This window comes from Pinus tabuliformis, chromosome 4_1, assembly GCF_031772625.1.
Source record: "Pinus tabuliformis cultivar Carrire ecotype Pingquan chromosome 4_1, CPIR1, whole genome shotgun sequence".
In the NCBI taxonomy this organism is placed as follows: Eukaryota; Viridiplantae; Streptophyta; class Pinopsida; order Pinales; family Pinaceae; genus Pinus; species Pinus tabuliformis.
Window position 1 is genome coordinate 372,713,047 of NC_142303.1, and position 16,369 is coordinate 372,729,415.

At 40.7% G+C, this 16,369-nt stretch overlaps 1 protein-coding gene across 1 annotated transcript in view; it reads right to left on the reverse strand.

Annotated features, from left to right (window-relative positions):
- The window catches only part of LOC149175860 (guanine nucleotide-binding protein subunit gamma 1-like), a 114,759-nt gene extending 103,946 nt beyond the window's left edge, over window positions 1–10,813 (reverse strand). The window contains exon 1 of the mRNA XM_089422968.1: window positions 10,274–10,813. Within this exon, the coding sequence (XP_089279094.1) occupies window positions 10,274–10,429 (156 nt within the window). The 5' untranslated portion in view covers window positions 10,430–10,813. The remainder of the gene's footprint in view (window positions 1–10,273) is intronic.
- Between the last annotated feature and the right edge of the window lie 5,556 nt (window positions 10,814–16,369).

Below are 16,369 nucleotides of genomic sequence, written 5' to 3' on the forward strand. Positions count from 1 at the left end.
CTGCCCCTCTCACTGCTTCGAGCTCACTAGCTCTCTCTCCGATAACTCAACGCTACTACTCAGGAAATCGATCTGCCAATGAAATCGAACCGTTGGTGTTTGTTCTCCAAGCCCCATCGAGTTTCTTCTTATAATCTCTCGTTGAGACATCAACGTCCACGATTAAAACTTAATCGATGGCTAAGATTAACTAAAACTCGATCCAAGTCTTTTTCTAGAAGATTCTCACCATGACTTAATTAATAACCTTTAATTAATCATATTCCCTAAGTTTAGACTTAGGAAACATTAAAAACTAACTAATTATTTTAATTAAGTCGTCTCTAGGTGGAAGTGCCATAAACGATTTCTGGGTTTTGGAGAATACATGTATTTTAGCCTCTCCACCAAATTTCGTGGCTAGAACACATCCGATGCTATAAAAACTAACAATCCCTCTTAGTGATAAATGTGTTCTAGCGTTGCAACCCACTGAAGAAAAACCTTGTTTCTACACCACTTCCTGTCACGTTGTTGATCTCTAGCTACTGCTGACCACCAACTACTGTGCAACTCTAGTAAACATTGCATCTGTGTTGCTATTGGCCCTGCTGAACTGCTGCCAACACTGCATCTGCACTACAACTCCATCTCCATCTATTGTTGTTGCTACAACTACAACATCTGCAACTAAAATGCATCCAAAATATTGAATCAACTATGATCAATATGATACATCTGTCAGCCGATTATCCCACTACTGCTAGTATTTGCGCTGTCATTAATGCATCTACGATGCTATTGACTCTGCACTGTGCCAACTGCACTGCTGCCAACTCTGCACTACACTCCCCAGCATCTGACGAGCAACTGGACTCTGCATTTGTCACTTTGACATCTAACTGCATCTGACGAGCAACTGGACTCTGCATTTGTCACTTTGACATCTAACTGCATCTACCGTCACAAATCCATCCTGCTACTGCATGTTATGGGCTCCCGTAGCAAGGTATTGATTCATGAGGTGGACCTCCTCAAGAATCCTGCCCATCCTGTAGCTCTCTGGGGCTACAAAACCAAATCACCCCACCTCACTCCTGGAGGTATATCGGTGATCATGGCAAACTCTTCCTCCAATCTAGAGGACAGCCTGTCGATCTCTGCGAATGCAGCCTATTGATCCTGCTTCTCCTCTTTGTCCTTCTTTCTGAGAGGACATTGAGTGTTGTAGTGGCCAAGCTCACCACATCTGAAGCATTTGACCTTGGAAAGGTCCTTCTTCCTCCTGCGCTGCTCCTGTTGCCCCTTTGATGCGAGGGCCACATTCTCCTCTTCTTTCACTTGCTTCGTCCCACTGTTGTTGCCATTGATGGTGCTCTTCACCAAATCTCACCTCATCTCTTCTTATTGCAGATCAGCCCACATTCGATCCCAATCTAGCAATTTGTCTCTGCCTAGAATACTCTGGAAGAAGACCTGCTAATCTTCGGAAACATTGTTTAGATCTAACCGCATTAATTCTGTACATTGGGGCGCTAACCCTACTGCAAACAGTTGGTCTCGAACATCCTGAATCCTAGTGAGGAAGAGGTCTATGCATTCTCCTTTCTACATCCTTGTACATCTCAGCTTCTTCTCAAGATACATTTTTTGTGGCTCGAAAGATCCCTGGTATAGCGTAGCAAGAGCTTCCCACATCTGTCTGGCAGTATCTTTGCCTGCTATGTGAGACACCATGTGATCTCAAACCGCATAGAGAATCAGCCTCTTTGCTTTCGCCATCTCCTTCTTGTAGGTCTTCATCTGATATGCTTCCGTGGGGATAGCTACCATTGCATCGATGTAGGCTTTGGGATTGTATTCATCTAGAAGACAAGAAATTCTTGCCTTCCAGATCACGTAGTTGGAGGCTCCATCCAACCAATCCTAATCTCTTAGCCCTGTTGACGCCATCTCTACAAAAACGTCGAACTCCTCCTCTTCTCCTCTGCGTAGTTGCTGACTAGCTCTACGCACTCCCTGCTAGAGTGGGCAAATCTGCTCACAAATACTGCTACTCTGCAGTGAAAAATCAAACTTCTGGACTAGAAGTTCCCTGAGGAAAGAACTCCCTCAATGTGTGCTATTTCTTCCTTCTAACACTATTTTGCACTAGCAAACTACTGCAAAATAACTGCGTCCCAACTGAAGATCTGCTCTACAAGGAAAATACTATTGCTCCCTCTACCTCTGGTAATCTTTGATCTAGAAAATTTGTTCTTTGTTGACTCTCTCAGAGAAATAAATTTTTCCTCAAAAATCAACCCTCCTGGAACTGCGTTGCCTCTGACGGTTTCGAGCTGCTGCCTACGCAGAGCTTCGAAATTCCTCTTCCCTTCTGCCACTGAGCTCTTCGGCTTACAAGTTGTGCTCCAATACCATGTGAAAATTCGGCAAACCCCGAATCCTATTGCAACAACTAATGTTAATTCTTCTAATTGTTAATTCGATTAAACAATTTACTTGTTGTGTGCTATGGCAAATATCGAATTAAATACACTGCAACCTTCACAAAATAAATACCATGGAAGAAATAAAAAAAAATTGGAAGAATAGATGCGCACACACACAAATACACAATTATTTTTCAACTAAGTCCCCAAAAAAACCCAACTCGGGAAAACCGGTGTAGCAGCTAAGGGTTTTAATATTATGCAGTAGTAAATCTGAGTACAAAACTATGGATGCTCAAATCTAACAATCCATACAGATAAATGACTAACAATAAATCTAGTGAGAAAAATCTCACTCCCGCTGGCGATCCGACATTGACCTTGGCTCAAGTTGAGTTGCTCTTTGTTGCCTCTGCGCAGTCACTACGTCAGCCTACGCAGTACTGCATCCCACAACTCGGAACTACTTCCCTCTCGCTATCTAATCAGTTGTCTGGATGATGGATCCTCCTGGCTTCCAGACTCTCTCTCCGGCTTCTGGCACTGAATCACTGCTTCTCCCCAGCAAAATACGAAATCCCCCCTAAAGCACTGGGCAACCTCTGCGTGGCTCTACACTGCCTCTCTGCACTGCACTCACCAGAGCTGGAAAAACTTTGTCCACCCTTACTATCCCTGCCCCTCTCTCACTGCTTCGAGCTCACTAGCTCTCTCTCCGACAACTCAGTGCTACTACTTCGGAAATCGATCTGTCAGTGAAATCGAACCGTTGGTGTGTGTTCTTCAAGCCCCATCGAGTTTCTTCCTATAATCTCTCGTTGAGGCATCAACGACCATGATTAAAACTTAATCGATGGCTAAGATTAACTAGAACTCGATCCAAGTCTTTTAATAGAAGCTTCTCACCATGACTTAGTTAATACCCTTTAATTAATCACATTCCTTAAGTTTAAACTTAGGAAATATTAAAAATTGATTAATTATTTTAATTAAGTCGTCTCTAGGTGGAATTTCCATAAACGATTTCTAGGTTTTGGAGAATACATGTATTGTAGCCTCCCCACCAAATTTCGTAGCTAAAACACATCCGATGCTACAAAAACTAACATTTTGCACCCCTACAACTGAAAATAAAACTTTTGGCCCAGTGATTCAACCTGCATGTCTGAGCACTACGTTGCCTCAAGAATTTCATCCTACTGCTCCCTCTGAGCAGTGAAATTCTTTCTCCACTTCTAAGCTTCCCAGCTGATCAATCACGCTCTGATACCATGTGAGAATTCCACAACTAAAAATAGAATTTCTGCCTAAGCAAAATTGAATTGCTTCTGAAGCAACTGCACAATCCTTTGCGCTGCCTCATTGGGAATAACTCGGCCCCTTGCTGTTGCCTCTTCAGATCTGGAAAACTTCCTCCGGATCACTGTCTCTACCCCTCATGACCCTGCTTCGATCTTTGGATCTCCGACAACTATTGCTACTCTCTGGAAATCGATCTACCAAGATAATCGAACTACAGAAGTGTCTTCTCCAAGTGCCCATTGACTTCTTATAATCCTTTGTTGGGACTCCAACGACCAAGATTAAATCTTAATCAATGGCTAGGATCATCTTGAAGTAGATCCGTGTGAGTTTCTAAATGATTCGCACGTTGACTTAATTAATTCTGATTAATTAACCATATTCCCTATGTTTAGACTTGGGAAATATTTAAAAATTGGTTAATAATCTAATTAACTCACTTCTAGTTGGAATTTCCAGAAACAATTTCTGGGTTTTGGAGATCTCATGTATTCTCGCATCTCCACCAAAATTCCGTAGCTAGAACACATTCAATGCTATAGAAACTAACACTCCCTCTTAGCGAGGATTGTGTTCTCTCTCAAGCGCTGCACATCGTGCCACAACACCCTGTCTTTGTATCACCTTTGTCGTGTTGCTAATGTCTGACCATACTGCCCACCAACCACTGCGCAACTCTGATGTTGCATCCATACTACTACTGACCCTGCTATACCGCTGCCAACACTGCATCTGCACTGCAACTCCCTCTCATATGTTGTTGTTGCAACTGCAACTTCTGCAACTAAGAAGTATCCAAAATATTGAATCAACTATGTTCAGTATAATGCATCTATCTCTCAAGTCCTGACTGCTACTAGCATTTGCACTGTCACTGAAGAATCTGCATTCCCACCAACTATGCACTAATCCACCTGCTCTGTTGTCAACACTGCACTGCGCTCCTCAGTGTCTCACTACTACTAATCTGCAATTGTCACTCTGGTACTGACTGCATCAACTACCATTGATCCATCCTGCTACTGAATATTGTGGGCCTCCATAGCCAGGTAATGATCCATAAGGTGGACTCCTCAAGTACCCTGCCCAGTAATGATCCATGTGGTGGACTCCTCAAGGACCCTATCCAAATTTGTATCTCTTTAGAGCTACAACTCCAAGTCACCCCACCTCACTCCTGGAGGTATGGTTGCCAACATCACAAAGTCTTCCTCCAACCTGGAGGATAACTTATCGATCTAAGCTGATGTTGCCTGTTGGTCCTGCTTCTCTGACTTGTCCTTCTTCCTGAGAGGACACTGCGTGTTGTAGTGACCAAAATCACCACCTCTTAACCACTTGACCTTCAACAGGTCCTTTTCTTTCTCTGCTCCCCCCACCCCTGACTGGGACCCTTAGATGCTAGGGCCACATTCTCCTCTTCCTTCACCACCTGTCCGCTGCCACTAATGGAGCTCTTCAACAAAGCTCATCTCAATTCCTCCTACTGCAAATTGGCCCACATTTTGTCCCATCCTGGTAGCGTGTCTCTACCCAATATACTTTGGACAAAGACCTGCCAATCCTCTAAGACACTATTGAGTGCCAATCACACTAGCTCTGAAGGTTGAGGCACTGCCCCGACAGCTGAAAGCTGGTCTTGGACTTCCTGAATCCTAGTGAGGAAGGGATCTATGCCTTCCCCCTTCTGCATTTTGATGCATCTCAGCTTCTCCTCCAAGAACATCTTTCACTACTCGGAAGTACCCTAGTATAGCGTAGAAAGAGCATCCCACATTTCTTTGGTCATTCCCTTTGCTGCCATATGTGACACCATATGGTCCCAGACTCCATCCATGATCAAACACTTCGCCTGCGCTATCTCCTTCCTAGATTCCTTGAGCTGGTCTACATCCTGAGGAACTGCCACCACATTATCTATGTAGGCTTCCAGGCCATATTCATCTAGAAGGAAGGACATCCTAGCCTTCCAAATGACGTAGTTGGATGATCCATCCAACCTATCCTGATCTCTAACACCTACAGTGGCCATCTTGAAAATTGTATTAAATCCCCTTTCCTTCTGCTTAGTTGTTGCTCTACTATTCGCACTCCCTTCTGGAGTGAGAATATCTACTCACAACTACTGCTAATCTACAGGGGAAAAAAATCAAATTTCTGAGACTCAAAGTTCCTTGAGAGAAATTTTCCCTCTACTGTGTGTGCTTTTCTCTTTCACCCGACGTTGGTTCTGTTGTTGGTTTTCTAGGTCTTGGAGATAATGATCCTCCTGTGTTCCTTAGCCTCTTAGACACAATAGGGACTAGAACACCTGTTCGTTGCTACCATAAATTAACATTGAATATGTCCGAGGAGGTCGTGGTTGGCTAGGACATAGTCAACCACAATAGCCCCTCACTATGGGGGAAGGTATTAAAAGCTCCTAAGCTTGGACAAGAAGGGAGCCCATTTAGAAATAATAAGCCATAGGATTCACCCAACTGTAAGAGGTGTCTCCTGTAACCTATGACTCATGAGGGGTCCATTTTGTCCTGCAAACTCCTATGAAGACCCACAAACTATCGCTCTAGCTCCTAGAGGCAAAGTGTGTCCTCGGCTCTATCATGAAGGGATACTTGTAGATCTCTCGTGTGGGCATTGAAGTCACCCAAAAGAATGACCTCCCCAAGAGTGGAGTAGTGGGAAATGTCTGCATAGAGATTAAGAAAAGGGTCTCCCTTGGACTCCCTATGTAATGCAAAGTGCAACGAGGCTAGGGGGAAGTAGCAAACTGCGATGTAGTTGTCCCAAAGAAGGGGGTTGTTCCATGGAACCAGATCCACAAAAATTTGGCATGTCCATCTAATGACTGTAAATTTTTAAGCACTGGATGACAATTATCCTATGTTTCTCTAAATTAAATAAATCAGATCTGAACTTTTATTTAATCATAGAAATGAATATTTCTAAACATGCAACAAACACACATATGGCTGAAAAATGAACAGTATAAGTAGTAAATAAATAACACGCATGCACAGTGATTTTTCCCTTAAAATCAGCATATCATTCAAATGATCAAAACCTAGAAGGTACCTCCATGGTCTGCTCTAACTTAGAAGCTGTACAGTAAACAAAATATTACAGAACGGAGAATTATAACCTGTTGAAAAGTATAGCTCTGTTTAAAAAAGAAGGCAGCAATTGCAACTGTACAACGCCGCTGCTGGACGGACTCCCTCTTGCTGTTTGCTACAATGGATCTGCACTTTCTCTTCTTAGATGCACTCTCCTTCTCTTGGTATCTACCTCTCTCAAGTGTTATCATGTGTGTTTCAACTTCTCCCATCTTGTCCTATCTATGCTTTGAGAGAGATAACTAATCTCTTCAATCCTATCAACTAATTCTCCATATCTTAGCAACTAATCTCCTTAATCCTAGCAACCAGCTTACATCAACAATGAATTGTATAGCTAAGATTATGACAAATATAATTCACTAATATTAAAATCTCTAGAATATTTCATTTAGATTTCTAAGACTAGAAGAATACAAGAAATTTGATTTTCGCTTGTATTTATTTAAGTGAAATTACAAAATGGTATTATTTCCCACTTTTATAAGTGGTCACTAGAAGTTGTCATGAACTACTTCTCGCACATTGGCACCTAACCTGTGCAAGAAACTCCCATTGAAGCTATATTTCTCAACAATGACACCATAGTAGCCCTACTTTGGAGGGAGTCTCGTATAAGACAAGCAAACCCCCCGCCAAACAACCCCCTGGACACTCTAATGCTATCAATCTAGTCTCCTATCGACATGATCATGACCAATGGTACTCATCGATCAGAATAGAATGATGCTTGGATTCACAAACACTCCTTCAAATTAAGGGGGAGGATGTTAGATACCTAATCCTTAGGGATTGAGGTATGTTGTGAATATTTTGGTAAATATTAAGCTAGAAGAAATATGAAGAGTCATTGGTGAATGTCAAGAGTCATCAGAGGTCTTGCAAGATGAAACCAAGAGTCATCTCCTCAATGTATTTATGTATAGCTCACATTAATGAAAAACGCACATCCGTGGAGTTATTTTCTTGGCCTAACAAGTTGACCCACAACCGATTCTGAGTTGGAATCCAAGTTTTAAAACACTGACCAAAACAAAAACTGATAATAACTATGGTTTTAGTTGATACAGGATTGCCAAAACCCCAGGATGCTCCTGCATCTTCAATCGACATTATCTGGAAAGAATGTAAAACATAAAACAATACTTGATTCTAAATCCAAGAATGGATCATAACATCGGCACCTACAGAGGATGACATTTTCCCTGGAGATTTCAGATCTTTGACAGATAAAATGTAAATCAGCACAGAGATCTACTAACTAAAAAGCATCTTAGAAGAGGTGACATAAATGCATTACACAATCAGAAGGGCTTGGTTATTTATATATGATGCCCAGGATAAAGATTCAGCTTCAGAATTCGTTTGCAATATCTCATATTGAAAGGTCAGTAGACCCTTATTTGCACCTAACGAACTTCATGTATATCGGACTTATTTTAAAGTATATTTCAGCGAAAGCAAACAGGAAAAGGAACTAAAACTTGACAGCACATAGAACACAAAAAGTGCATAAAATTTGACAAATGCCTGTGTCCAGCTTAGATGACTGTTCCTGTGCAATAGTAGCATGTGGCCTCGCAGTTGTGCTTAGATAGGTTACAACTGCCCCATATGATTTATGCTGTGGCATGGACATCTACCATGAGATCACAAAAGTTAAAACATGCATCAGGCAGATTGTACATAATATATGAAGTTTGTACCCTCGTTAAAACCTGCCATGATCAGAAGCATTTACTCCCCTTTATGAAAAGACTACTGCAAAAGAACAGAAAGAGCCAGGTAGCCCTTTCCTTCCTGTTACACGTCCCTGACTTTTGATTTCACTTTGCAGATGAAGACAAGTCAGAAAATTGAGTTAAAGCCAGCTGGAATCCAAAACGTAAAGATGAAGGAACCAAAGATGTTCTATTGACTTATTGTCCACTCACTCACTCCTCTACTAATCTATGTTGGAGACCCTAAAAAGAAGCCATGGCTGCCTTGTTTTTACAGTCAGGCATGTCACTGAAGTCTGAAACCATGCCTCTGAAAGGATAGTTTTTGGCACTGGATGCAGCATTGAAATGCAATCTTATAAAAAAAACAAAAAAAAACAAAAATCCATGCAATGCAGAGCACCGTGTGGTTGGTTAGATAGCCTTTTTTTTTATGAGTTGGCAAAGCTTAGGGCACAAACATAACTCCATGCTTATAAGGTACCCACATGGCTTGGAAGGTCTGACCTGGCAGCTTTATGTGTGGGGTAACATTATGGAGGCTCACACTTTATAACAACGATTCAGTGCACACTGCAGACCAAACTCACCAAACTCAACTAGCAGCTTTAAGTGTAGTGGTAACATATATGGAGGCTCACACTTCTCTTTTATACAACACCAATTCAGTGCAGACCAAACTTACCAGACTCGACTCGGAGAATGACTGGACGAGACCAAAGAATGAGAGTTGACTTGGACTTGAGAAAAACGCCATATTTGACTTTGAAAATTTGGGAAACTTAAAAATTAAAAGAAAATTTAAGTGTTTCATAAATACAAACGTTTAAAAACACCCATATAATGCAAACTTTCAGTAACTCATTTTAAACTACATACTTAAAAACCCCAATAGTAAACAGGTCTGATGCTCATCTCCTACGAAATCGGGTCAGGAAACAAATATAATTAGGGTCTGGGGTTTGTTTCAGAGATCTGACCAACTGAGACTGGCCAGACTCACCAGTCAGTCTCCCCAAGTAAATATGACGGTACTCGATTTGTGAGACTGGCTTATGCTGTCAAATTTGCAAGTATGACTTGGCCCCAATCAGAGTTGGAGGAGCTAACTTGACCAGGTTTTCTAAAAAGCAAAGTGAAACCCCAACCCAGACACAGAAGAGCCCAAGTCCGGTGACTGGTTTTTCCCTGATATTAAAGCCTCCTTTGATTATGATAAAGTATTATTTTAATTAAAAAATTAAATACTGGCCACAGAAGTAGCCTCCACAAGTCCTAGTTCAGAAGCTATCAGGAACACGTTGGCTTTGGCCAAAACACTCAAGAGGATAAAGCCACTAACAAAAAAAGGCACAGCAACAAAGTCCAAGGTGTCACAAGGCATACACAGTAACAAAGTCCAAGGTATCACAAGGCATACAGCCTGATACACACAAGGCTAAACAATAATGCCAGCAGCTGGCAGGAACTCATCATGATCATCCAGTGCAGGCCCCGGACTGGGTATTTCATGTTAATGTCGGCCTAGTTTCAAATGGGTATTGCAGGGCATGCATCTACGCTCACGAGTGCATTGGAAGAACTTCTTTTCAGCTCTGCACATACAAGGTCCAAGGACAAACATAACTGTCTGCTATTGGGCAGGTTTTCTGCTATAGCTTTAACTGTTTTTTCTTAGGAAACCAATATCTAAGTTTGCATTCATTTAGAAAGCAGAGTATACCTCTAGGAGCGATATTTCTTTGGTCAAACGGTTCAATTCGACCTGCTTCCGATGCTTCCCTCGGATGTCTGGATAAGCACAATGGCGCGCTGAATGGGATGGCGAGGTTTCCAATTCCGGGGCATTGGGCTTCCTCATTTTGTTTTTGCTAATCATAGACAGGGAAGGGAATCCCCACCTGGACACTTCTACGCCATAGTGTGTCCTGAAATACGCAAAGAAGGAAGGACCCTCTTCTTCCAAACGACTATGGACTTTGGGTATGTCTGTCGTTGAATGTCACGTGGAAATGACTCTTCCAGGAGGGTACTATATTTCGCAGTCTGACACAACTGCATGCAACATCGTTATCATTTACCTGCCTTTTTTTTTCTTGAAATCGGGTAATCTCGTACTACACCCTTATTCTCAAGTCAAAACACACCAGGGACACCTAGATCCCATCTCACCATGATGAAATCTAATGATTCTGCTCGTGAGCCGCTGTTTTCAGCCCAAATCCATATAAATTTGCGCTATATTTGCAGATAGCCATTAACGTGATTCATGTTGATTTAGAAAGTCAATGACTCTTATTCGTATTAATATGTAAGTGTTAATTATTAAATTTAACCATGTAATGTAATTTAAATGTTTTGAATTTTGTGTTTTTAAATATCTTTTAATTAATTTTATTTAAAATTTAAATAGCGAGGGTTGAAATTATAAATTTAAAATATTAAATTTATATAATTTAAATATCATAAAAAGAATAAAACTAAAAATATTAAATTTATTAGTAAAAGATCATAATTTTAATATATATACTAAAACATTTAGATTTTACCCTAATTAACTCCATAGATTTGAGCTTGTTAGGATTCGTTGATGTTTCAAAGATTCGTACTCACTTCATAAATTTGAGCTTGTTAGGACTCGTTGATGTTTCAAAGATTTGTACTTCACTTCATAAATTTGAGCTTGATATTTGTTAGGACTCCTTGATGTTTCAAAGATTTGTACTTCTAAATAACTTAATAGAGATGGATAAGGGGACTTTCATTTATTTCAGATTGCAATATTTTGCATTGTACTTTTGTCAGAAACATTTTGAGTGAATATTTATTGTAAGGGAAAAGAAATTAAATAGTGGGTTTTTTAATTAGTTTTATATTAAGATTTTGTATCTTATTTTTAATATTATATAAGCTTAAATCCATTTTATTTTTAGATCTACCAAGTTTAGAGAAAGATTAGATTTGGTCGCTCTAAAAAAGATTTGCACATCAAGATATTCGATCTTTCACTTATGAATTTAAAATATAAAGAAAATTTATAATAAACATAGATTCACTTTAGTTGCTCTGGATCTACCGAGTGTTGAGAGGGATCAAATATTTTTCATTCTAAAAGAGGTTTGCATACCAAGATATTTTGATAGCTAAAATGGATCTGTGTTGGTTTAATTTCCCCCTTTAATAGGTTCAATAACATGGGTTCTCAATACCATGGGTCAATACCGTATGCTATTTTTATTTTTGTTATTATTTTATTTTTATAGGGTTGTTTTTATTTTGTTATTATTTTGTTAGTTTATTTTGACCAAGTTAAAATGTTTACATTACATTACATTATTATTTTTATTTAATTTTATATTTTTATTTTTATGTAAATTGATTTAGTTAAAATGTGACACATTACATTACAACATCTCTACTATCATAGGCTAGAGAGCACCTCTCCACTTCAATAAAAATTTTGGATAAAATATAATAATATAGTATCAACATAGATCCATCTTAACCACCAATCTAACATGAGCCGAGAGGGATCAAATTGTTTCACGTGCAAACTTATTTTAGAGTGCAAAAAATAATGTATATTTTTTTATTGTTTAATTGTATATTTTTTAATTGTTTAAATTGTATTATTGAATATTATAGATATACATAACACGTTCATTGAGTCATTTTACCATGGCATGTTAAAGTGATTTTTCATATTAATATATTTTATTCATAACACACATTGTATATTTTATTCTATATAACATTAACGTGATTTTTCATATTTAAATATTTTATTCATAAGCCATATTGTATATTTTATTTTATATAACATTAAAATATTTTATTTTAACTTTTTATTCATAACCCACATTGTATATTTTATTCTATATAACATTAACGTGATTTTTCATATTAAAATATTTTATTCATAAACCACATTGTATATTTTATTTTATATAACATTCAAATATTTATTTTAATTTATATATATATATAGATATATATGAAGTTGATATCACACGTTAAAATATTTTTGAAAATTAACATTCTTTAGTGGTTCTTTGTAAACAAATATGAGCTGCGGGTTTTTGAAGATGTGATGTTGCCCCTGCTAGGGTTCCTGAGTAAACTCGCCGCCTATCTCCCCTGCGCCCTCGGCTTTCCTGTCCTTCTTTGTTGCTGATCCTCTCAACATGGAACCACTCTCTGGAGGGGCGGGCTCAGGCCCCCCTCCCGCATTAGGCCCTTCCTCGGACACTCCAATAATCACAGATGTTCCAATCGGCTCCGGCTCCGCCCCATATGTCGCCCTCAACACCGATCCTGTCATTGACAACAATGGAGACTCTGCTGCAGGCCATGCGGCAGCCAAAGACAAAGGTACAGATCAGAACGACTCGACGTCACGGCCAAAAGCGTCTTCTGCAACATGCATTCCCAAGTCTGCAGAGAGAATCAAAATAGATCTTCCCAGTGATCGAATCAACAACCAAATCCAATACATGAGGGATCATGCACTCATAGGCAAGTTCCTCAGATTCTGGCCAACTGAAAAGGCCTTGCATGGATGGATCGCCTCCAAATGGAAGCCCAGAGGACAAGTCACCCTGCAGCTTGGTCCCAAAGGTTTCTTCACTGCTACTTTCAATTGTCTGGAAGACAAAACTCGCATCTTCGAAGGAGGTCCGTACTTCTTCAACTCTGCAGGCCTATATCTTCGTGAATGGAAAGAAAGGTTTAATCCAGACAAAGAAGATTTCAACTGGGCTCCGGTATGGATACGCTTGTACTCTCTTCCCCTGGAATACTGGAACGAGGAGACCTTAAAGGACATTGGCAACAGCCTGGGAGTTTTCATCAAAGCCGCTGAGGAAACCAAATCCCGAAGATACACCTCCTACGCCAGGATCTGTGTACACATGCATCTGGCCAAAGAACTCACGGATTCGGTAAGTCTATTTCATGACGATTTTGAATGGGTCCAAACAATAGACTACGAGCATGTTCCTTTTCGATGCAGAAAGTGCCATGAACATGGCCATCTTTTCAGGGACTGCCCTCTGAATCTTCAGTCTAAAGCTCCTGTAACTGAGACGAGTAAAGATGCTGAGGGATTTACAAAGGTCTCCAGTCGCAGAAAGCATGCCAAGAAACCTCCAGTTGCTCCAGATGATCCCAAGAAACCTGAAACACGGAATAGTTTTGGAATCCTGTCTTCACAAACCAACTTGGAGGATCATACATTCTTCCCACCTTCAAATCCTTCCCCTTCTACTCCTACGCCTCCTCCAAATCCTTCAGCTACGCCCTCAATCTCCGATCTAAACAGCATCCCCGTCTCAACCTCCACTGATAAAAAAAGCTCCAGATATAGCCCTACAATCTTCCACCATGGAGATAGATGCAGCTCTAGCTCTCAGTATTCAACAAAAGTCAGATGAGGAAGAACAGAACAAACCGACACACATGGAGGAGGAACCAGAAAGTGTAGATCTGGGAGGTCTGGACATTCTCAAACTGGAAGCAGCGTGTCGACAGAAAGAATTCAGCGATATACCCCCTCGGGAGATCAAAAGACTTGAAGTAGTTTTAGCCAGAGCACAGCAAAACAAATATCTTGGCATTCAGGCAAGCAGTCCTGGGATGGTAAAAAAATATTGAAAGACTTGAAGAAACGTGGGCGCAAAACGGATCTACAAAGGACTATTATTATTGGATAAATGTTGGTGGACTTTGGTAGATTCCCCAAGCTGACCAAGTTCTTCAAATATCTTCCCCATAGTTCCTCATGAAGCTAATCTCATGGAATGTGTGAGGGCTTAACAGCCCTACAAAATACCGAATATTAAAAAATATGATCCAGCAAGAAAAGCCTTCATTAGTTTTTCTACAAGAAACCAAAGGCAACAGCACTGTACTGGAGAAAATTCTAAACAAAGCATGGACAGGATGTCGCTCAGTCTCTGTGGATGCCTCAGGGGCTTCAGGAGGGCTAGCAATCATGTGGAACCCTCAAGTTCTCTCCCTTCAAGATTTTCATGCCTCACACTTCTTCATTCAGACTACATTCCACCTACTTGGGACCAATATCCATGATCTTCTCACTAATGTGTATTTTCCACAAGATTTACAAAAAAAGTTGGATTTGCTGAATACACTCACAGCTCTTAACTCTGGCAGGAGCCATCCCCTTTGGATAAGTGGTGGTGACTTCAATATCATCACAGCATTGGAGGAAAAATCAGGAGGTCGAGCAAGGCTAGAAGGGGACAGCATCGGCTTTAAAGACTTCATCCACAGAAATCAGTGAATGGACCTTCAGACTTCTAATGGTATATATACATGGACCAATAAAAGAAGGGGACCACAACATATAGCTTCCAACTGGATCGATTCCTTTTGTCGGATAATGCCATTCACCTGGGCGGAGACTTCCATGCTTCCATCATGCCTCAAGTGGGCTCGGATCACTGGCCCATATTGCTACAGTGGTCACGTCCAGGGTCTAAGTGCAACAGACCTTTCCACTTTGAATCCTTCTGGTTTTCTCATCCTAACTTCAAAGAAGTGGTCATCGCTGCCTGGAAATCCTTCATTCCCCCTGGAGGAGCCAAGATGTTTCAATTTCAACAAAAGCTAAAATACCTTAAACAAGTGCTCAAATCCTGGAATCGCACACAGTTTGGTAACATATTTGATCAGCGGAAAGTGCTGGAGCAGCAAATGAACACACTACAACAATGCATCATCTTTGAGGGAAGAATGGAAGATTATGCGCTACAGGAGCTGGCCCTCCTAACCCAGATTGAAACACGAAGGCAACAAGAAGAGGCTCTCTGGCGACAAAAATCTAGGATCAGATGGCTTAAAGATGGGGAGAAAAATACTAAATTCTTTCATAGGTCAACCATTCAAAGGAGGATGCACAACAACATCACTTTCATCAACAATCAGCAAGGGGAGCGTCTGGAAGTGCATGAAGACATGGCACAGGAATTACAAGATTACTTTCAGGACATTCTTAGGGAACCCCCGGGTTGCAGAAATCAAGCTATACAAACTATAACGCAGCACATTCCTAAAATCATAAATGCAGATCACAACAATAGGCTTCTCCAACCTAGCTCTATGCAGGAAGTAGAGGACGCAATGGCCCAACTCAAGGATGGTAAAGCGCCCGACGCTGACGGATTCACAGCCAATTTCTTTCATGCCTTCTGGTAGCACATCAAAACAGAGGTCTAGGAGCTCTTGGAAGAATCGTGATCGATGCATTGGGTCCTTCCTTCCCTAAACAAGACCTTTATAGCGCTCGTTCCTAAGGTGGAAGAATCCAATACTCCTGATAAATATAGGTTGATTGCGCTATGTAATGTAATCTACAAGCTCATATCTAAAGTCGTGGCGAATAGGCTCAAACCTCTTCTCCCTCTCCTCATTTCACCAGAGCAGACAGGCTATGTAGAAGGGCGACAGATTCTGGATGGTATCATTCTCTCCCACGAAGTGATCCACTCCCTCAAGATACTGAAAAAACCAGGTATGATTCTCAAACTAGATCTCTCCAAAGCATTCGACAAGCTCAGCTGGACCTATATCAAACACGTCTTACTTGCATTCGGCTTCAATGCTACCTGGACGCGATGGATAATGAATCTCATTTCCTCCCCCAGTGTTTCCATCCTCCTAAATGGTTCCCCTTCCACACCCTTTCATCCTTCTCAGGGTATCCGTCAAGGCGATCCACTTTCCCCATTCCTTTTTGTTCTCATGGCCGAAGGACTAAGCCGCCTTCTTCATTCTGCTATCAATTCTCACTCTTTAAAGG